This window comes from Calypte anna, chromosome 20 (assembly GCF_003957555.1).
Source record: "Calypte anna isolate BGI_N300 chromosome 20, bCalAnn1_v1.p, whole genome shotgun sequence".
In the NCBI taxonomy this organism is placed as follows: Eukaryota; Metazoa; Chordata; class Aves; order Apodiformes; family Trochilidae; genus Calypte; species Calypte anna.
The window spans coordinates 15051811-15070097 of NC_044265.1; the positions used below are offsets into that span (position 1 = coordinate 15051811).

General features: G+C 38.4%; 1 protein-coding gene across 1 annotated transcript; it reads right to left on the reverse strand.

Annotated features, from left to right (window-relative positions):
• Window positions 1-1508: 1508 nt before the first annotated feature.
• On the reverse strand, window positions 1509-14526 carry LOC103532156 (protein-glutamine gamma-glutamyltransferase E). Its single transcript, XM_030463399.1, is given in 13 exon segments — window positions 1509-1713; window positions 2730-2854; window positions 3591-3754; window positions 4683-5000; window positions 6163-6405; window positions 6496-6599; window positions 8422-8557; window positions 8794-8974; window positions 9136-9264; window positions 10010-10128; window positions 13859-14098; window positions 14288-14475; window positions 14477-14526. Coding segments are annotated over 13 exon segments (2148 nt in total). The 3' UTR covers window positions 1509-1562.
• Window positions 14527-18287: the final 3761 nt, after the last annotated feature.

Consider the following 18287-nt stretch of genomic DNA (forward strand, 5'->3'; position numbering starts at 1 on the left):
CTCTCTCATGTTCTGTCCTCCCTCATCCTGTGTCCCAGCTTAGCTAGAAGCATGCCTTCCCAATTTGTCCTGAGAGGGTGTTGCACACATGTTCTGAACTTCCAGTAGACTGTAACTAAGTAGGGGGTGAAGCAGTAGTCCCTGATTTTCCTTACCACTCCACTTCTACACTGTCTTTTTTTTTTTGTCTGTTACTGTTTTCTGTCTTGTTTCCACATTCATATCAAGGTTGCTGGCAACCACAAAAGATAAATAATTACCTGCAGGTTAAATTTATTTTCAAAAGAGGAATTTAAAGGTTTGTTATGGTTTCCTGTGTATTTTTTTTAAGTAAGAATTTGTGGTCAGGATGCATCAGCCACATATCAGACAAAAGATACCCATATTGAACTGCTGGCAGCTTGGTGATCCAAAATGTTGGCCTAATTAATTTTACTTTAAGCATTTCATAAGCTAGACAACAAATCCACATCTTTAGGATTGGCAGAGCTGCTTGTAGGCCATTATTGACTCCTGGTTCTGAACTCTCTGGTTCTGAAGGGTGGCCAGATAGTGACTGTGCCCCAATGGTCATCAGCTTTCACAACAGTCCCTGGGGAGGTGACCTTGCCTGCACTAACAGAGGATCCTTAAGGCTACTTGAAAGTTCATTTCAGGTGAGAGGTGGTATCTGGCAATGTTAGGATGGGGAACCCACAAGTGAGATGTCCGTGTGTGTGCAAACAGTGACGGAGGTATGGAGTAGAGGTTGCTTGTGCATGAGTTGCTTTGTGATGCTTTGAGGATAGATGTGTTCCTTGTCTCCAGTGACCTTACAGTGGTGGGCAAAAAGCGTTGTGTTGCTGGACTTCCATATTAATGCATGGTTCTCCTCATGCTTCGTGGTGCTTAGGTCTCTGTCATGGTATATAGGAATTCACTGATTTGAATATGTAGATGTGTTGTCTGCTCTGTGAGAGGCCCATGCCCACATGCTACAGAAATACTGTTGTCATGGACCCCAAATGTTACTTTTCCCAGCCTTTGTAGGCTTTTTTCCTCCCCATTGACAGGGTTCAGGGTGTCACAAAATACAGGAATTAAATGAACAATGGAGGAAATATTCTGATTTTTTAGGTAAGAAGCTTGTAAAATGAACGAAAAAGAACTCCATCATGTGATTTCTCAATATTTCCATGAAATGTACAATTCATTACAAAAGAATACAGTTATATGAATCAGGTTTTTTTTATTGCTGACATTTAGAATGAGATCACAAAGAGACTGCATTAATTTTCTGTTGGAAAATTCAAAATTGAAAGCTTAACATAATGAGATCTGATAAAACAATGAAACTATTTCTACTAAGAAGGGGCTTCATTTTTTCATTTTTCTCGAAAAGATGACCAAAAAAATACAACTAGAGACTAGATAATTAAGCACCGTGAAAGCAGGAGACTTTATTGATTCTATTGCAATGTAAGAGGTCACCATATTTTGTGGAAAGTTTCTTGGCTGTCATTGTACATGGCAAAATGTCTTGCGGTGTTAATGCTGAAGTTGGAGATTGATTCTGTACCAGATTATGCAGGTGCTACTGTAATGGTTATAAATCCCTTAACGTGCGAAAATTTGTCACAAGAGAAGTCTACTTGCAGTTGTAAGGGCCCAGTCCTGCGAGGTGTGAATTCAAAATAAATTTTTGATCTCTCCCTTGGTGCAAGTCGTGCCAGACTGAAAAAGAAACAAACAGAACCCCCCAAAAAACAGTTCAGGAAAGACAATGCAAGCCTGAATTGAGCTTCCTGAGAAGCATAGCTGCGCAATAGCAGCAAAGGTTACTTGAGATCCAGCTTTGGTTTTTTTTGATAATTACTTATGGTGTGAAGCTTTGTGGGACACAAGGGTCCCATTTCTTGTGACCAAGAAATGAGGCACAGATAGTACCATCTTCATTTGCTGTTGAGTAGACTGACAGAAATGAGAAGTGCTACATCATGCCTCCAGTAGGGGTGGGTGCAAGTTTGGACACTCCATAGTAACTTGGGACGGGAAGACTGGTGTCTGCTTGGTTCATATCAATTTTGGCAACAATATGATTATTGATGGCCAGTGTTTTTTGTTTTGTGTCTTATGGACTAAAATGGTTTAGTTTTTCACTATAATAGTGTTTTCCATATTTTATGACCAAGTATTTCCAGAGTGACAGCAAGTCAGGATGTTCTATAAAATAACTCAGTGTTATTATATTTTCTATAACTTGTTTATCCATAAAGCAGCAGAGTCCAGAGAAAAAGAAAAAAGCAGTAAACCATTTTGCTTTTGTTTTGAAAAGGCATGAAAAGGCATGTTCTCTTAGAGAACACAGCTTGTTTGGGCTTGTTTGAGGGGAGCTGTAGCAGTGTTTTACTTGTTTGCTTTAGCTCAAACTTATTTTTGTAGTGTTAGGGCACTGTATATAAAAATATAAACATAAAGCCAAGCTGTACAAGAAATTTCAGAGACTTAAAATTGTACATGCCCATTTGCTAGAAAGGAAGTTTTTATTTGCTAAAGTGGTTCCTACCTGGAAAAAAAAATACTACATGACTGACAAATCATAGTATCTCTCTATATATTTGGTGGGATTTTTGCTTTAATAAATAAAAAATGTGAAAAACGCAGTTTAATACGATAACTTCATGTTGAGAAACCAGACATGGTATTGGTCATCCTAGAAGCACTGAGTAAATCCTACACCTTTCACTTACTGTATCTTGACCTGTTGGTTCATCAAAGTCACAAGTAGTACACAGCGGCTCACAGGTTCAGGGAGAGGATTGGCATACGAGATCTCTAGAGTAACAGCTTTGTTCACAACAATCTGCCGAGGAATCTGAATGACAAAGAGACATTTCTGTTCATTCAGTGTTCTGCACTGTTCTGGAGTCAGACTTGGTCGAAGTGTGAGCAGAACATCTCTCATATTTGAGGATTAGTGAGATATTGGCAGGGGCAGTGAAATTTCACTGGCAGTTGCTGTGCCTTTTCTAATACTCAAAGCTGGATTTGAATTAGCTCAATAGTGCTGTCAAGCAATATTTTGTGCAGGTTCAGGCCAATAGGGCCCAGACTATACAGACACATCTCATTAAATCTGTCTGATCTTAGGGTTACTGAGTGACTTTTTTCTGACACATCATTGGTAAGGGTTAAAGTGTTAGAACAATATAAGCTGGCCTTAACAAAGATGAGAGTTGGAAGTATTTGGGAGTATGCAAAGTTCCTTAAAGGCAAAACAAGCACTTGCCAATCGCTACAATACTTGTGAAATGAAAACAAATCATGTGAACATGAAAAAGTGGCATGAAGAAGTGACTGGGAAGGAAAGAAAGAAGGCAACAGAGCTGTTCTGAATAACAGGGGACAGATTTGGGCAAAGATTCACAGTTAGGGTGTCTCACATAGATAGTTGCTCAGTTAAAGCAGGCAGAATTTTAGAGCAACATCTGAAATTGCAGACTAAATTAATTAATTTATCCCCAAATTCTCACCAAATCTTAAGAGGTGTGCTCAACAGAGACTTGTCAGTTCTTTCTGTCTGGAAAGATATCAGGAAGATAATTGTTTACCTTAATTATAATGTTTGTGTCCTCTAAAATGATTGTCTTCTCCACCATCAACTTTGCCCCATTCATGTGCATGACTTCACACAAAGCATTCACTTGGATCCTTTTGTCAGTAGTCAGATATTTTCCATAATAAGAATAAGGGATCTTTACTCTGATGTGCTTCCCTGGAATTCAGACATATTTAGGAGCCATTACATTCTCAAAGAATGCTAAAGTAAAGAAGAGTTACTGTGACAGTTTCTGAAATTATTGAACAGAGCAGAAGTCAAGACAGCTGAAATCTGTTTGTTTCCTCCCTATGAGACTGGTTGTGTCTTTCTCTCTTCTTGTGATCCTTTTCTGCTTTGATTCATTTTACCCTTATAGTTTTGGATGGAGGATTTTGGTGTGAAGCTGTGGGAATCTGCTCATCTGTATTTTGCTGTATTCCTCTCTTTGTATTTCTTACAATTTGAGGTATAACCAGTTTTATATATTCCCTCCTATTTGTTTTTCCTCAGTCAAGAAGAAAGTTTGGGTCAGGTTCTCCAAGTGACCTGCTCAGCTGCTTATTGTAGCCCTGCAACTTTCCACTGTGTATAGAAAAAATGTTTATCTTTGTAGCCCTTGGGGATTAAAAAGATTTCTATAATACTTTTAATAACTTTGACTTCCCTGTCCCTTGCCCTGAGAGAATTGTACTGTAACTTTTAACTTTGTCCTACTTAATTTCTATTAAAGTATTGCCTGTTGAGTGCCAGAAGGCATGTATCAGAATGTTTTTGTTTAAAAAGTGTGCTCCTTTTATTGTAATAATTGCCACAGGCAAATAGACACACACGTACATCTATATACAGTGCTGCTTCTGGACCTATAGTATTAATATAACCTTCTGTGTAGCATTTCATGAAACCTGCAGTTCCTGGTTGAACTAATGAAAATTTTCAGAGGAAGAAAATAGTTTGTAAAATGTGTTCATAAACAATGCTATTAAGAAATGGAAGAAATAGATGCACTGAGAAGGCTGATGTAGATTTGACACGAGTGTTTCTTCCAGTTGCCTTCATATGGCTGAGGAGGGGGCTGTATAGTGTCCTTGGGCATTAAAGTTACCTTGTTTGGAACCAAGATCCACAGAAGTGGTTGCCTTCAGGATCTCTGCCACTGCTCTCCTTGTGTACAGGACTGTTGATGCACTCATGTCCACCTTCACAGTCTTGAGGTCAGAAGTTAGGTTATTGAGGGTTAAGATTAGAGTAATGTCTTTGCCAAACACGGGAGGCTCAGCCAGCTTGAATTTCCCAGAGATCCCAGGGTTTCTAATTGGTTCTGAAGGTCTTCCATTTGGAGATTCTGTGTGTACTTCTGTGATGTTTGATCCAAATATCTTGGCCAAGGCCTTTTTATAAACTCGTCTTTCTTCAGAAGAGCCTGGTCAGAGGAAAGAAGAAAGTAAAAATCATATTTACATTGTGATTGCACCTACTCTTTGTAAAGCGTTCAGAATGATACAGCATGTCAGCTCTGCATCACCCAGAAATATGCAATACCTAAAAGAGCCACAAATTTTTATTTAGCTTCTGTTCAGGTTTTTCATCAGAAAATAATACATACACTGTAATAAGGTAAATAAGTCACAAAAGTGAAATATAATGCATTTGTATTTATTTATGATGTCAGACTTCTTTTTCTTCAGTTAGAACATGCAGTAATGTGTTGAGTGCTACTTTGCTAATCGGATGATGCCCAGCCACTGTGTTAAATATGATTGCGCTAAAGGCATAGCTAAGTTTTCAGGGGGGATAAAAATAATCCTGCAAACATATGGCTATGCAGTTCTTAACCTTTGCTGCTTTATGTAGCTAAGTACAGATGAACAGCACTTAATCTGTACTGTTTCCTAGTAGTTTCATTTTCAGAATCTGATCTGTTGGGACTGAGTCCACCAGTAGTGCAAACATAATGGAATGTCTGGGTAGCTGATGGCTGGATGTCAGAGCAGGAACATGAGGGAGCCTAACTCTGCGTATGTATGCAGAGAGGGAGACTGAGTCACTTCCTATGGGAACAGGTTGTGATGGGATCTCCAAAAGGAAGGATGAGTTAGACTGGACACATCAAGAAAGAGGTTTAAGGTTTTGGATTAGTGGTTTGATTGTTTCCACACTCCCTCTGCCAGATACGCCGTAAAACCAGTACTTATTAATCCATAGCCTTCTGTAACACAGACCTGTGCATAGTTCGTGATGTATAATAGATTCAGTTTTAAGGTTTTTGGTATGACAGCTTCAGAATTTGTCTGAGTTGGGTTGTAAGATGTATTTTATAGCCCTGCTTTGTATGTATATTACATTTTGTACTTCTGTGTAAGGGACTAAAGTATATTTCATGTCTTTAATAAGGAAACAACCAAATACACAAAACCAGAAATACAGTACCTGTTGTATTAAGAAAGTATTCTGAGGATACTGGCCAGAAGTATTTTCTAAGGGATGGGGAGAGATGCTCAAACAAAGCCCATTCTAGATGCCTAGCATTGGGTGCTCAGTAGAAGGTGTGATAACAAGGAGATAATTTTTGATAATTCCTTTACCTTCTGGATATTTGTAGTTATAGGTGACATCCACACGGGAATTGCTGCCCACAGCTTTCGTGCTGATAGACCTGCCAATTATTTCAGTGTCACAATAAACTCTTTTCTTAGTTCCATCATTGTATACAATCCACCTGTTGCAATCAGCATTCACCTCCGTATACACAAATAAAGTGTCATAATCCAAGTCTACATCACCTTCTTTGATAGCTATGACAGATGCAGGGCCACACTGAAATAATCCTAAAACATGAAAAAAACATATTAAACTTTATTAGTTATGCTTACTTTGGAGAAGGAATGTTAAGTCATGCCAAGAACTTAAACTGTTACCTTTGCTTTGTTCTTGTGGAGTCGCATCTAAAACCTGCCATCCATTGTATGATGTTCCCAGGTCTGGGCGAATGAACCAGCTTTCATTCCAGACATGATAGTCCCTGGAGATGAAGAACAATATCAGAGTATTTAGATACCAGAAAGCACTTCCTCATGGAGAGCGTGATCCAGCATTGGAATGGACTGCCCAGGGAAGCAGTAGAATCACCATCCCTGTAGGTGTTTAAGGAAAGACTGGATGCCATGAACTAGCCGGTGATTAGTGCCATGGTCTAGGTGATGTGATGGTGTTAGATCATAGGCTGAACGTCATCATCTGAGAGACTTTTCCAGACTCAATAATTCTGTGATTCTGTAATTCCTGTAAGCAGTGTATAGAAAGCATAGTAATATAGAGACATACAAACTTAAATTTGAAAGGAATAGGGGATTTTTTTTTTCCAAGACTCTCCAAGATGTTACACAAGCTGTCTAGCTACAGCGACTGACCATCTCTTTCAACGGACAGATTTAGTGCCTGCTTTTGATGTGTAGACCTCAGGGTGGGGAGGGAGAGAATATAGAGGTCATCAGCTTAATTTGGGAGCAATATGGACTGTGAGAGATTGAAACCTTGGATATAGGCAACGTTTGATGATTAGGTTCAGTAAGCTTCAGATGTGGGAAATTCTTTGTTTAAATAGAAACTTAAAGTATCTATAAAATAGCTATACCGTGTCAAATTAAATGCTCATAAAGTCCAGTAGTCCATCTGTAGTAGTGCAGCAGTAGATGTTTAGAAAAGAGGTAAGAAAGGCATGTGAATAGTGTGACCCTTCCCCTGATATGCTCTGCCATCTCTAGCAGTTGGTGTTAAGGAGTTTCTCAATTATTTACATTGAGACTACTGAGTTTAAGAGTCGCTAGCCATCTCATTCTTTATGAATTTCTTTGTCCTGTTTAAAAATTATTTATAGCTTTTTTTTTTTTCCAATAGCTTCCAGTGGTATTGAGTTCCACCAATTCTGAAGGGAAAGCACAAAAGATTGGTAGAATTTAAACCATAAGAAGACATGGAAAAGATTTGTTGGCTGACTTTTGTTCAGAGGCTAGTACTTACTTGTAAAGAATTGAAGAGGTGAAGGATTTCCCATAGTCTTCAACCCCATACACTTGGTGAAAGGAAGCATACTCAGTAGGTACGTTTGGCAAAGCCTTGTGCATATAGAGACTGATCTATATGATATAGCCTTGGGCATAATTAGTTCATTTTCTAAGAAGTGAAGTGGCTGCAGAGTGAAGATATTAAAACTGGAGGGCAACTGAGGTCTAAAATGTTACTATTAAAAGAATATCATATTTCTTTGGCTATTTACACTGTGGTGTTTGATTGATAATCACTGATCAGTTGCACTGGATTACAGTGCCCTGTAACTAAGTCTGGAGATTGGTTTTAATTGCTCTCTTTTTCAGTGTCCCATAAAGGGTAGGTCTAGCTAAAAGAGTACTGGAAAACTTCTTGGGGAGCCTCCCATCTAGCTGGAAGAGGATGACAGGGCAAGCTGAGAAACCCAGGCCTTGCATGTGTGGTGAGAAAAAGTTATGGATGTTAAGAGCATCTGGGGTACGCAGCTGCGTTATCAGGAACAAACTTGTTAGGTGTCGATTATTAAAAGTGCCTTGGATACTGGTACATTGTCACTGGAAATGTAAGTTTAGAATATTTGAAGAAAGTTGTAACTTGTTTGAGGTCAGGGACTGCAAGAAACTTGGTTGTTTGGTTGTTTGCAAATCGTATGTTTTCTTTCCAAATGGACATCTAATATAGTTTTAGATAATTGTATTAAATTTTGTCCACTCATTTGCTTTTGTACTACTAGGGTTCATGCTTTTGTCTCATAAATCCTCTCTAATTATTGGTGAGATGCAAAATACTATATTTACCATGTGGAATCCTTGCCAATATTGAGACTTTTTCCAGAGCTGTCATAGTACTTATCAATACTCAGGTTTCTATCCACATCATGGGCAGAGTTAAAATTTGAAATCAAACGAGTTGGAATTCCCAAGCACCTGAGAACTGAAAGTATATATTAAAAAATTAAATAAATCAAACACAAACAAAAACCACACACAACTTTTGTTCAAAGATTACAGAAAAACTGAGAAATAAGTGTTTAAATTTTTTTGTGATTCTTCAGCATTCAGTCTTCAGAGCTCTGTTCCTCTTATAGAATTAATTGCTTTGTAGTTTTGATAAAAACAGAGATCACAAATGCCTTTATTTCACCACAGTCTTATATTCCTAAAGCTTACCTGTACACATCACACCTGCAAAAACCCAACACTGGCCATACTGAACTGGCTTGTAGTTGTCCTGACGCCATTTCTGAAGGATTACCACGCTGCCATCCCATCTGGATGGATTCTCATGCGAATGGAAACTTCCTTGCCACTTTCCAAGGAGAACTCCATTATCGTTATCATTTCCATTGATCTAAAAATAGCCCAAGGGACAGAGCGCACAGATTCAACTGTGTGAAACATACTATGTCTAGTTAATTAAACATCTGAAGGTACAGGTGGCTTAAGCCTCAGTGGTATGACTGATACTTTCTACTTAAATATGTAGAACTAAGATTGTTCTCCATCTCTTACCATGGAACTGATTACTCGGCCCACATATTTAGGATCTCCTCGTCGGGATACATCAGTGGCTGGGTCCTGGCGATAGTATAGGCTCAGATCAAGCATGGTGAGACAGATGTTTAGAAGGTGATCTTGAAACTGTGATCAGATAAGATAAAGTTTTTAAGAGAGCAGTTTCACAAGCAGACTTAGGTGTTAGTCTGCTGCAGTTTCTCATTTTAAGATATTCCATTCCAAAGGTGGTAGGGACTGTGTGGCATAAAGACTGTGCTAGTGTGTGCAGTTCACACTGCAATATTGGCTAAAGACAGTGCTAACTAAATAAAGCAAAATCTGGCAGGATGCTTTCTGCCATCAGAAGCGATGACTGTAGTTAAACTAAAATGGCCAAGCTTAGTAGACTGCAGCTTCAAGATTCTCTTGAATTATATTCCAGGAAACATTCAAGGTCAGGTTGGACGGGACTTGAAGCAACTCAGTCTAGTTGAAGATGTTCCTGCACATTGCATGGAGATCATACCAAATGATCTTTGAAGGCTCCTTCCAACCAAAACCATTCAATGTCTATGTCTATGTAACTGCAATACAAAAATCAGAGTGTGCTGGGGCCACACAAGTAGAGCCACAAGCACTGTGGATGCTTTTATCACAGACAAGGTCCACGCTTGTACCATGAGCTTCAAGTCCATGTACAAGCCAGTCCTAGCTGCAGTATTGTGCTAACCCATCCCCCACACCACAATCCTATTAGCTACGTGAGCAAGCCACAGGTAAGGCCAGCCAGCTTTGTCCCCTTTCCATGCAGTCAGACCTATCAGAGAGGCAAATAATGATAAAGAGAAAATGCTTTTCAATGAGTCCAAATGAATTCCTTATGGCTTACCTGTCCATAGTACCATCCTCTGGCTTCAATGTATTTTGCATTGCCCACAAAGATGATTCCATTTTCATTTAGAACATACTCTTGTCTCTCATTTTCATTAGTCATGTAGACAGCATCACCTGAAAATAATGTTGGATATGCTTTTACACTGAGAGTGTAAGCTGAGAATGCTTGCAATCTTACGAAGCACTTGTAACTTGATTTAGCCGAGGGAAAACTAGTGTTTGGGAACTGCGTTGTTAAAGCTCCTTGAACATGTATAGGTAAGTGAAAATGCCTTCTATTGTGTATATAGTTGGTGGGGTGGGAGAAAGGGGAAAATAGGACGATCCATGTTATATGACTTCAGCTTTGTTCCCTAATTTTAGTATAGCCTTTGTGTATTATCTAAGTGGCCCCTATCTGTCCATTGTATTTTTTTGAGGAAGATGGAGAAAAGTCAGGGTTAGTTCACTGTATCTTTCTGCCTCTTCAGGGTAGTTCAGAGTATAATTGAAAGGCATCACACAGATGACAGTTTCTCAGTCATACTTGTCTTATTTTAAGATTCCTGAATGTAGATCTCTTTTACAATCCAAAGTGCTATCAGGAATACTATTAGGATACTCAAGCATTCACTTGGATTTCCTTGTGAACTTGCTGGTTTCCGTAGTCTGTGGTACAGTATATAGCTGCTATGAAAGCACGGGATTGTTTTGATCACTTTAGGTAGCCATATCTACTTAGCTTCATGTTTAATTTTGTAATGTTTAAAATTATTTTCGGAAAGCTTCAGGATTTCAAGAACTACATATAAAAATCAGCTTTTCTGTTTCATTGAATCAACTTCTTTACCTTTTTACAGGAACTTCCCATCTCTTCCTGCTAATAAAAAGATTGTATAATTTATTTTAAAATTATGTAACATGAATTAAGTTTTTGTGGTGGGTCTCCACACTTTAAAAAAAAAACCATCATCATTTATTCCCAAGATTTTGGGCCAGCATGGGCCTGGAGAATACTTGTAGTCCTAATGAGCTTATGATTCTGAGCAACTTGGAAGGCCCTTCTGTAATCACTTGAAAAACATCTGTTTTCCAAGGCTTACGTGCTCTCGGTTATAATTTTCTATAGCCAGTTCTTTGAATAAGTATACTTGCACTTTTTTATAATAATACTATTCCAATCAATAACTCAGAGCAAAATTAGCATTGGTTTACAAGAAGGAAAAAAAACCCTGTAACAAATCTCTTCAAATATGACTAAATAGTAACAACTTTCTTTTGTAACTTTCAGCACAGAAGGAGAAAAAACTTGCCATCAGCCATATTAGTTCTCTTTTTTGACAGTATAGAAAGATGACAGACCACTATAGACTAGTCTCTCGCTAAATTAATGCCTTTTAATACTAAATTACAAAGTTGTTGTATGTCCTGTCTTCTCATTCTGAAGTTAAAGTTTATCCTGGCATACTGAGAAACAAACAGGATGCAAGTTTCTGTTGGTAGTTTTTAATCATTATCCCAGTACACTTTCTAACATAGGTATATTTCTCGTAATTTCTTCATATAATCTTTGCTGCAGAAACAGGTGTCAAGTACTAGACATTTAGGGAAGAAAGTACTTTATACAAAATTATCAAGCATACATATCCTTTTATCCCCTAAAGATTTACCATTGACATATTTACTTGTGAGCTATGGATAAGCAGTGTATGACTGTTCATTTAATCCATGATTAGCACTCTGTATTCTAGTAGCTAATTGTACATTCCTTCAATATTGTTAGGATACAATGCATTATTATCAGAGGCTGGCTTGCAAGTATCTTGGGTTGCTCTTTAAATGTCCTTAAGAGACTTTATTAATGCTAAAACATCAATTCTTTGTTATTCACAGGTTTGAAACATACATTCGTGCCTTAATAAGCTTATTTGTTTATTACCATTTTGTAAGATAAGTATTTTCTGTGTCCAGATTCAGATGCACAACCTGTGAAATCAAGAGCTTTCACCTTGCTGAACTACAAGTTTTTGTCTTGTCCAAAAGGCTTTTTATCCTAGTTACCATTCACCAAACAAGTACCAATTCATAATGTCTGTTCAGGAAAGATTAACTGAAAGAAAATCGCAAAGAGATTTGAGTAGCTGTTTCCTCTTTTACAGCTTAAGATTGCATTTGCCATTTTCAGGGCCATTTCATTTTGGTTATAATTCTTAAATCAACAAATGCTTACACAGTTGTCATGATTTTCAGCTGTAACTCTGCAACCAAAACTATTGTTAATTCTCCCTAAACATACGGTCTTTCTGTATTATTATATCTTCTCCCATGTTAACTACTGCAGCCTCTAAAGTCAAACAGTTCCACGTGGCATCTTTGTATAGACAATGCTGAATTTGATAAGCTGACATTAAGAAGCAATGAACCATTTCATCACAGTATTTTAACAGATAAGGCATAAGGATCCACTAGTAGCTTTTCTCCAGCCCAGTGCTCCTCCTCTCATCTCTAGTCCTATTTATTTTTAAGTAGTTCTTTTTTGATATTACAGTTTATTAATGAATTTCTGAGTTTTTTTTTAACTTAATGAATAACCTCCCGTGTTGAACTGTACCTAGAGACCAGATCTGCCCTTGATCCTTTTCTGATAAAATAAATTTTCAATTTCTCTTCTGCTGTGACATGTCAGTATAGTGGTAACAATACCCACTGATTGAATCTGTTGCTCTTTGTCAGGATTCAGGAGCTGTTCCACTCTCACAAATTTGTTCAGCAGCATCTGACTTTAAGGCTGCTCTCTTTTTTGGCAGTGCTCATTTCATTGTCTGATAAATCTGGAGGGCTCTTCTGCAAAATCATTGGTTTTAAACTGGAATGGCACTTAATTTATGGCTTAATTTTTCCCAGTTTTCATCCGAGATGAATTTGTCAAATTTTGTGTGTACCACTGCTGCTCTGGTGTTCCAGTTCAGCAGCTGTCAAATATATAGGTCCCTGCACTGCATGGCAACTGTTTTTTTGTTCTCGGAAGGTTTTTCCCTGAGGACTGTATGTGCAGAGAGAGTCTGAATTTCCTGAGCATACCTCTGTTGTTGTTTCTGTCTTCCAAGGCATGCTGAGGTAATTGGCAGCTTTTTAACATCTCAGTTTCTGACATATTTATTACTTGCCCTTGACTATCATGGTCATGGAAGAAAATAGTGGGTAATTGTGGTTACTTCTCTCTTCTTTTATAAACTGTTTAGTTGTTTGGCTGGCTGAGGGGTCCCTTATCTCTGAAGTTGTATATTTTAATGCTAATCTAGGTTTCTAGGCTATTGTATATTTGCAGAATCCAAGTTTAGGAGTTTTCATTTCTTCTACAACATGCTGAGGGTGCAGAAACAAAAAATGGAGTGTCAAGAGATGTCCCTTTTAAACCCATGATGAGAGACTTGGGAAATGACAGATCTTCATACTAGCCCTGTCAGTTTTTGTAAAGTTAGTTGAACTCTATTGTCTTTGCAGTTAACATCTACAAGAGCACTCTTGCTTTGATTTAGGTGCAAGTCAATTACATTAATGTGTGCCTGCTTCAAGCTCTGAGAGGTATATGTACTCTGGGAAAGTCTGTCAGCCCTCATCTACTGAAAAAGTGACCTGCTCCGTCCTTAAGAAAGTGTTCTATCACCCTGTATAGCATATTTGATTAGGATAAAAACGTGTGTGGGTGGCATCAGTTTCCTAATGTAGGAAAACCATATCTCTGAAGAGGTAGCTGAGATTGCTGCTGGTAGAAACCCAATGAGAGCTTGAAGAAGCAAGCTCACTGTGCAGATATGAAAGGAAATAGATCGGTTACTTTCAAAAGAAAGGCATTATTACCTACCTGGGCACCAAGGGTTGAAGAGTAACACAAACTGCCCAAGGAATCTGGAGAATATCTTGTTTCCTGAGGTTACCTGGAAGGTGAGATTGTATCGCCCAATGACAGCATTGGCTGGGCTGGATATTGTAAAGTTCATATAGCCAGACTCGCTGGGTCCTTGGACAGCACTCCAGCCACTTGTTCCCCCCTCAGAGAGTTTAAATACAGCCTTAGTACGATGAGATTCTGAGGGATATGGTCCTGCCAGAAAGAGGGTACAATGTATTTTCAGTATTAGCCTCACACTTGAAATAAGCACATTGCAGGGGGGCGGGAAGCATTAAAAATACATGTAGAAAAATGGCAGCTTTAAATAGAAAAATGGAAGAACTACAAGGGATTACAGATAACATTTCTATGAGTTCATGGATTAAGCTAAGGGAGTGTTACCTGTTTCAGTGACAAATGCTAGGCTCTCCCCAGTTTGCTGTGGTCTGTTGAAGTACAGGGTAATAGTGAAGGCTTGTCCTCGCCTCACGGTCAGCTCAGTATTGGCATATTTGTCAGTATGGTGCATGCCTGCGTTTACTGATGGCTGCCAGCTGATATGCGTTGGTGTTAGATCTGTAAAATAGAAGACATGAAGATGCAGCCCGCAAGAAAAGTAGTAATTTTCTTGTAAGTGGCATGCTGAGGCTGCCAAGAGCAGTTATCTTTTACCAGGTGAAGGGCAACTGAAAAGCAGGTGCTCCATTAAGTTAAGTATAGTGGTCAATAATAGAAAGTTTTGCTTGTGTTTTGTTACAGGGCTGCCATACACTGAGGACTTAGAGACTTCCTTCACTGGGCTGGATGATGTCTTATCACTGGACTTGGGGAAAAAAAATTACTGGGACAAATCAGTATAATTTAATTGTCAGTGCAAAAAAAAGTGGCCAAGCAGTAGAACAAGAGAAAATAGTTTCCAATGATGCCAGGGAGGCTTAGATTGGATATTAAAAAAAAAATTCTTTACTTGAAAGAGTTGTTGGGCACTGGAACAGGCTGCTCAGGGAAGTAAGTCACTCTCCCTGGGCATATTTAAAAAATGTGAAGATGGGGTGCTTAGGAACATGGTGCACTTGGCAGTGTGCTGTTAACCAAGCACACTATCCATCAAGTTGGATGGACTTGATGATCCTAAAGGTCTATTCCAACCAAAATGATTCTATGAACATAAACATTTTTAGGATCCCAAAAATGGCTATTAGGACATCTTACTCTTCCAGCTTATATCCTGATGCCATATGGCCTAGAGTAGGGAAAGATGCGTAGTGATAAATGGATCTGTCTTATATGTATAAACAAGACTTATTTGAGCACATAAGTACGAGCTTTTGACAAAGAAATCAATCTGAATTAAGTTGTGTACAAAGAGATAACTGGACCACTTTATTCCTGTCCTAATAAGCACTACTTTCATGTCCTAGAGGAAGTCTGGTGACTTTACAATGTGTTTGTTATTATGCTGTGTGGTTTAAAACCCATAAAATGGCTCTTGCCACGTTAAAAGGCAAAAGACTAAACTACTTTTTGGCAAGTGAGTATGTGGATGATCTTTCTTGCAAGATTGTTCTGTCTTTCGTACTTCGTGTTATATCGCCGTGCTCAAATTACACGGTCTTCAGGAGCTCTAAGAGGCACTGTTCTCTATTTCTGTCTGCCCTATGTGACTCCACAGAGCATACCTGGAGCATTGTCTTGCAAGTTTTTGGCAAATGCTCAGGGCAAGTACGTTAGTGAAGGTTCTTATGAATCACTTTTATTAATGCTAATATCATAAATGCAGTTGGGGGGTGGGGAGAGGGACAGGATGAGGGGACACCACCGTTTTAAAGGGAATTCAAAAGAAAACAATAACAGGAAAAAATGAGTGGAATGGAAAGGACAAATTAAGTAAGGCTTGTGGCACCATGTACTATTGTGACAAGGATCACCAAGGAAGCTTCCAAGTCTATCTCATACCATAGAGCATAGCAATAAAATTGTAAGTCAGATCTGAAGCAGTACAACTGTGTATTAAATCACAGTTGACATATAGTCTTTGAAGAAGTAAAAGTAAAGTCTAACTTCTGCAAATAAGTACCATAATAAAATTAAAGGAATTTTTCTTTTCTATGTAGTATAAGACCACAAAAAAGTAATGTGAGTAAGTATTGATGGGCTAAAAAAGAGAGACTTTAGCATGACTGTCTGGGACAACAATGAACTGTAGTAGGCCGTCGTTTTCCCTGCAAAGCAACATTTAAAAAACTGAGTTGAAAAATGTTTGTTTCATCATTAAAGGAGAACCCTGATTTGCAATTGCCTGGTTTAGTAATGATCTTAAACTCTAAAAAGCAGAGATATTATTATTACTGTCTTCCTTTGGTAGGATTTTAATCAATTTTTTAATTCCCATCTATAGTCTCCATGGTGAGCATGGATTACATGAATTTTGTTAAAAAAACATAACACATCCTGAAATAGCATTTAAAAAATAAGGGGTTTATACGGAGTACTACGCAGTACCTTTGAAGTAATAGGAATTTCTGTTATTCCCCCCCCAGTTTTCTGTTTAGCTAAAAAAATACTCTCAAACAGATCTTAACAACAATTAAGCTTGGAAAATGAAGTGTAAGAACGAATTACAATATAAAATTTCCTGCAGATCGGAAGTCTCAGTAGATGCCCACAGGGCAAGTATTTTAAAGGACAGTCCAGAATAACGTACCTGCTGAAGGGAAGCAAATGACACGCAGAACTCACCTGCCATTCCCCCAGCTTATGAGAATTGAATATAACTTCTGCTTTGTTCTTAAGGATGTCCAAGGCACATTAATCATAAAACGAAAACCCCATCAATCTTTGTGCTATCAGCTGAAATTTGAGAGAAGGGAGAGGTACTTAGCAGTTGTTATTAATACCTGTAGACTTGTCAAAAGAATTAACTAGTTCCTATAATATATGTATGTCTAATGCTAGTGTCTAATGCCAATGTCTCTGCTCAGCGTGGGTGTAATTATGGGAGGAGATACCAAAATTACTTACTCAGAGGAAATGCATTCTCTTGAATCCCAATATAAGAACTTCCTACAAAGGTTAATAGGTGTGCCATGAATTAGTTATCTTTAGGGATGAGGAAACAGGGAGTATGGTGGGATGTAAAAGCTATAGGAAGGAAAAAGAAGCATTTCCTTATTACTTAACTTCCATGTTGGTTAATGTCACTTCTGGTTTTGTGAGTTGGTTTTGGGGGCTTTCCTGTGTCTCAAATTATTTCACTCTAATTGGGAACAAATGTCTGTTTACCTCTTCTGTTAGCCAGCCCCATTCTACTATTTCAGCAAAAGTTTTAGTTCAAAAAGAATACCCAAGCAATTAACCACAAGTAGTTAGTTTAGCAAACTCTAAGACTGTCTATCTTTACAACTGTGAATATATTTCTTTTTGGTTTTGTACCATTGCTTAAAGCTGTCCAGATAACGAAGTGATGTTGTTGGGAGATAAAGATTCTGCAGCTGTACTTAATGGTGTTTTAGCACTCAGTAAAGACTTAAAAAAAACAAAATAATTGATTTTTAAATTACAAAGAAAAAAACCCCAGCCAAACTTAAAAAGAAGGAGAAATTAACCTCCAACAGCTATTTCTAAGGTTGATTTTTACAAAAACATTGGCTTCCTGCACCTTTTTGAGAAAATTTTTGTTGTTACCGCAAAGATGAAAGTAGTACTTACTTACATGCCACCATGCTAACCCTGTCCTGAAAGAGAAACACTAAAACTTCTCGAGTTTGGCAGTAGAATATCTGGTAAGGCATATCTTCACTTACGTTATGATTCAGAGGTCCTTCCTCCTCTTGGAAGTTTCAAGGATCTTCAAGCTGTTAAAACTTGTTCCAGGAATCGCCTCAAATTGATTTTGATTAATGTTCAAAGCTACTTTAGTTGGTCTTTTTCTCTTTTCCTTAATTCGTATTCCTTGGAAACCATAAGAGCCACAAGCGCCACAAGCCTCTGGTGTTACCTGATCTTCACACACAAGCTCTAGTGACAAACCGCATCGACCAGTTCTTAAGTTCAGGCGTTCAGTACTTACAGTGATTGCTTAAGATGTTACACATTGCTCTTGCTGGGATATGACTATTTCCTTTCTTCTTCCTTGCTACTCACAGAAGTAATTATATCTCAGAACACTTTTTCTGTCTCAGCTGCAACCACCTCCTTTACCTCTGTATGACACACCCTCAGCAGCGTGCACCAAGCCACCAGAACCTCTCTCTCAGAGTGGCCTACATCTCAACCTGGCACCTGCCAGTTCGCACCTTCACCACAGCAAAGCATCAGCAGCTGCTTTTGTAATCCCTGTGGAATGCAGCGGTCATGGTTCCTAAGTGACTAATGACTTAACATTGTAAAAGGTGTATCCTAC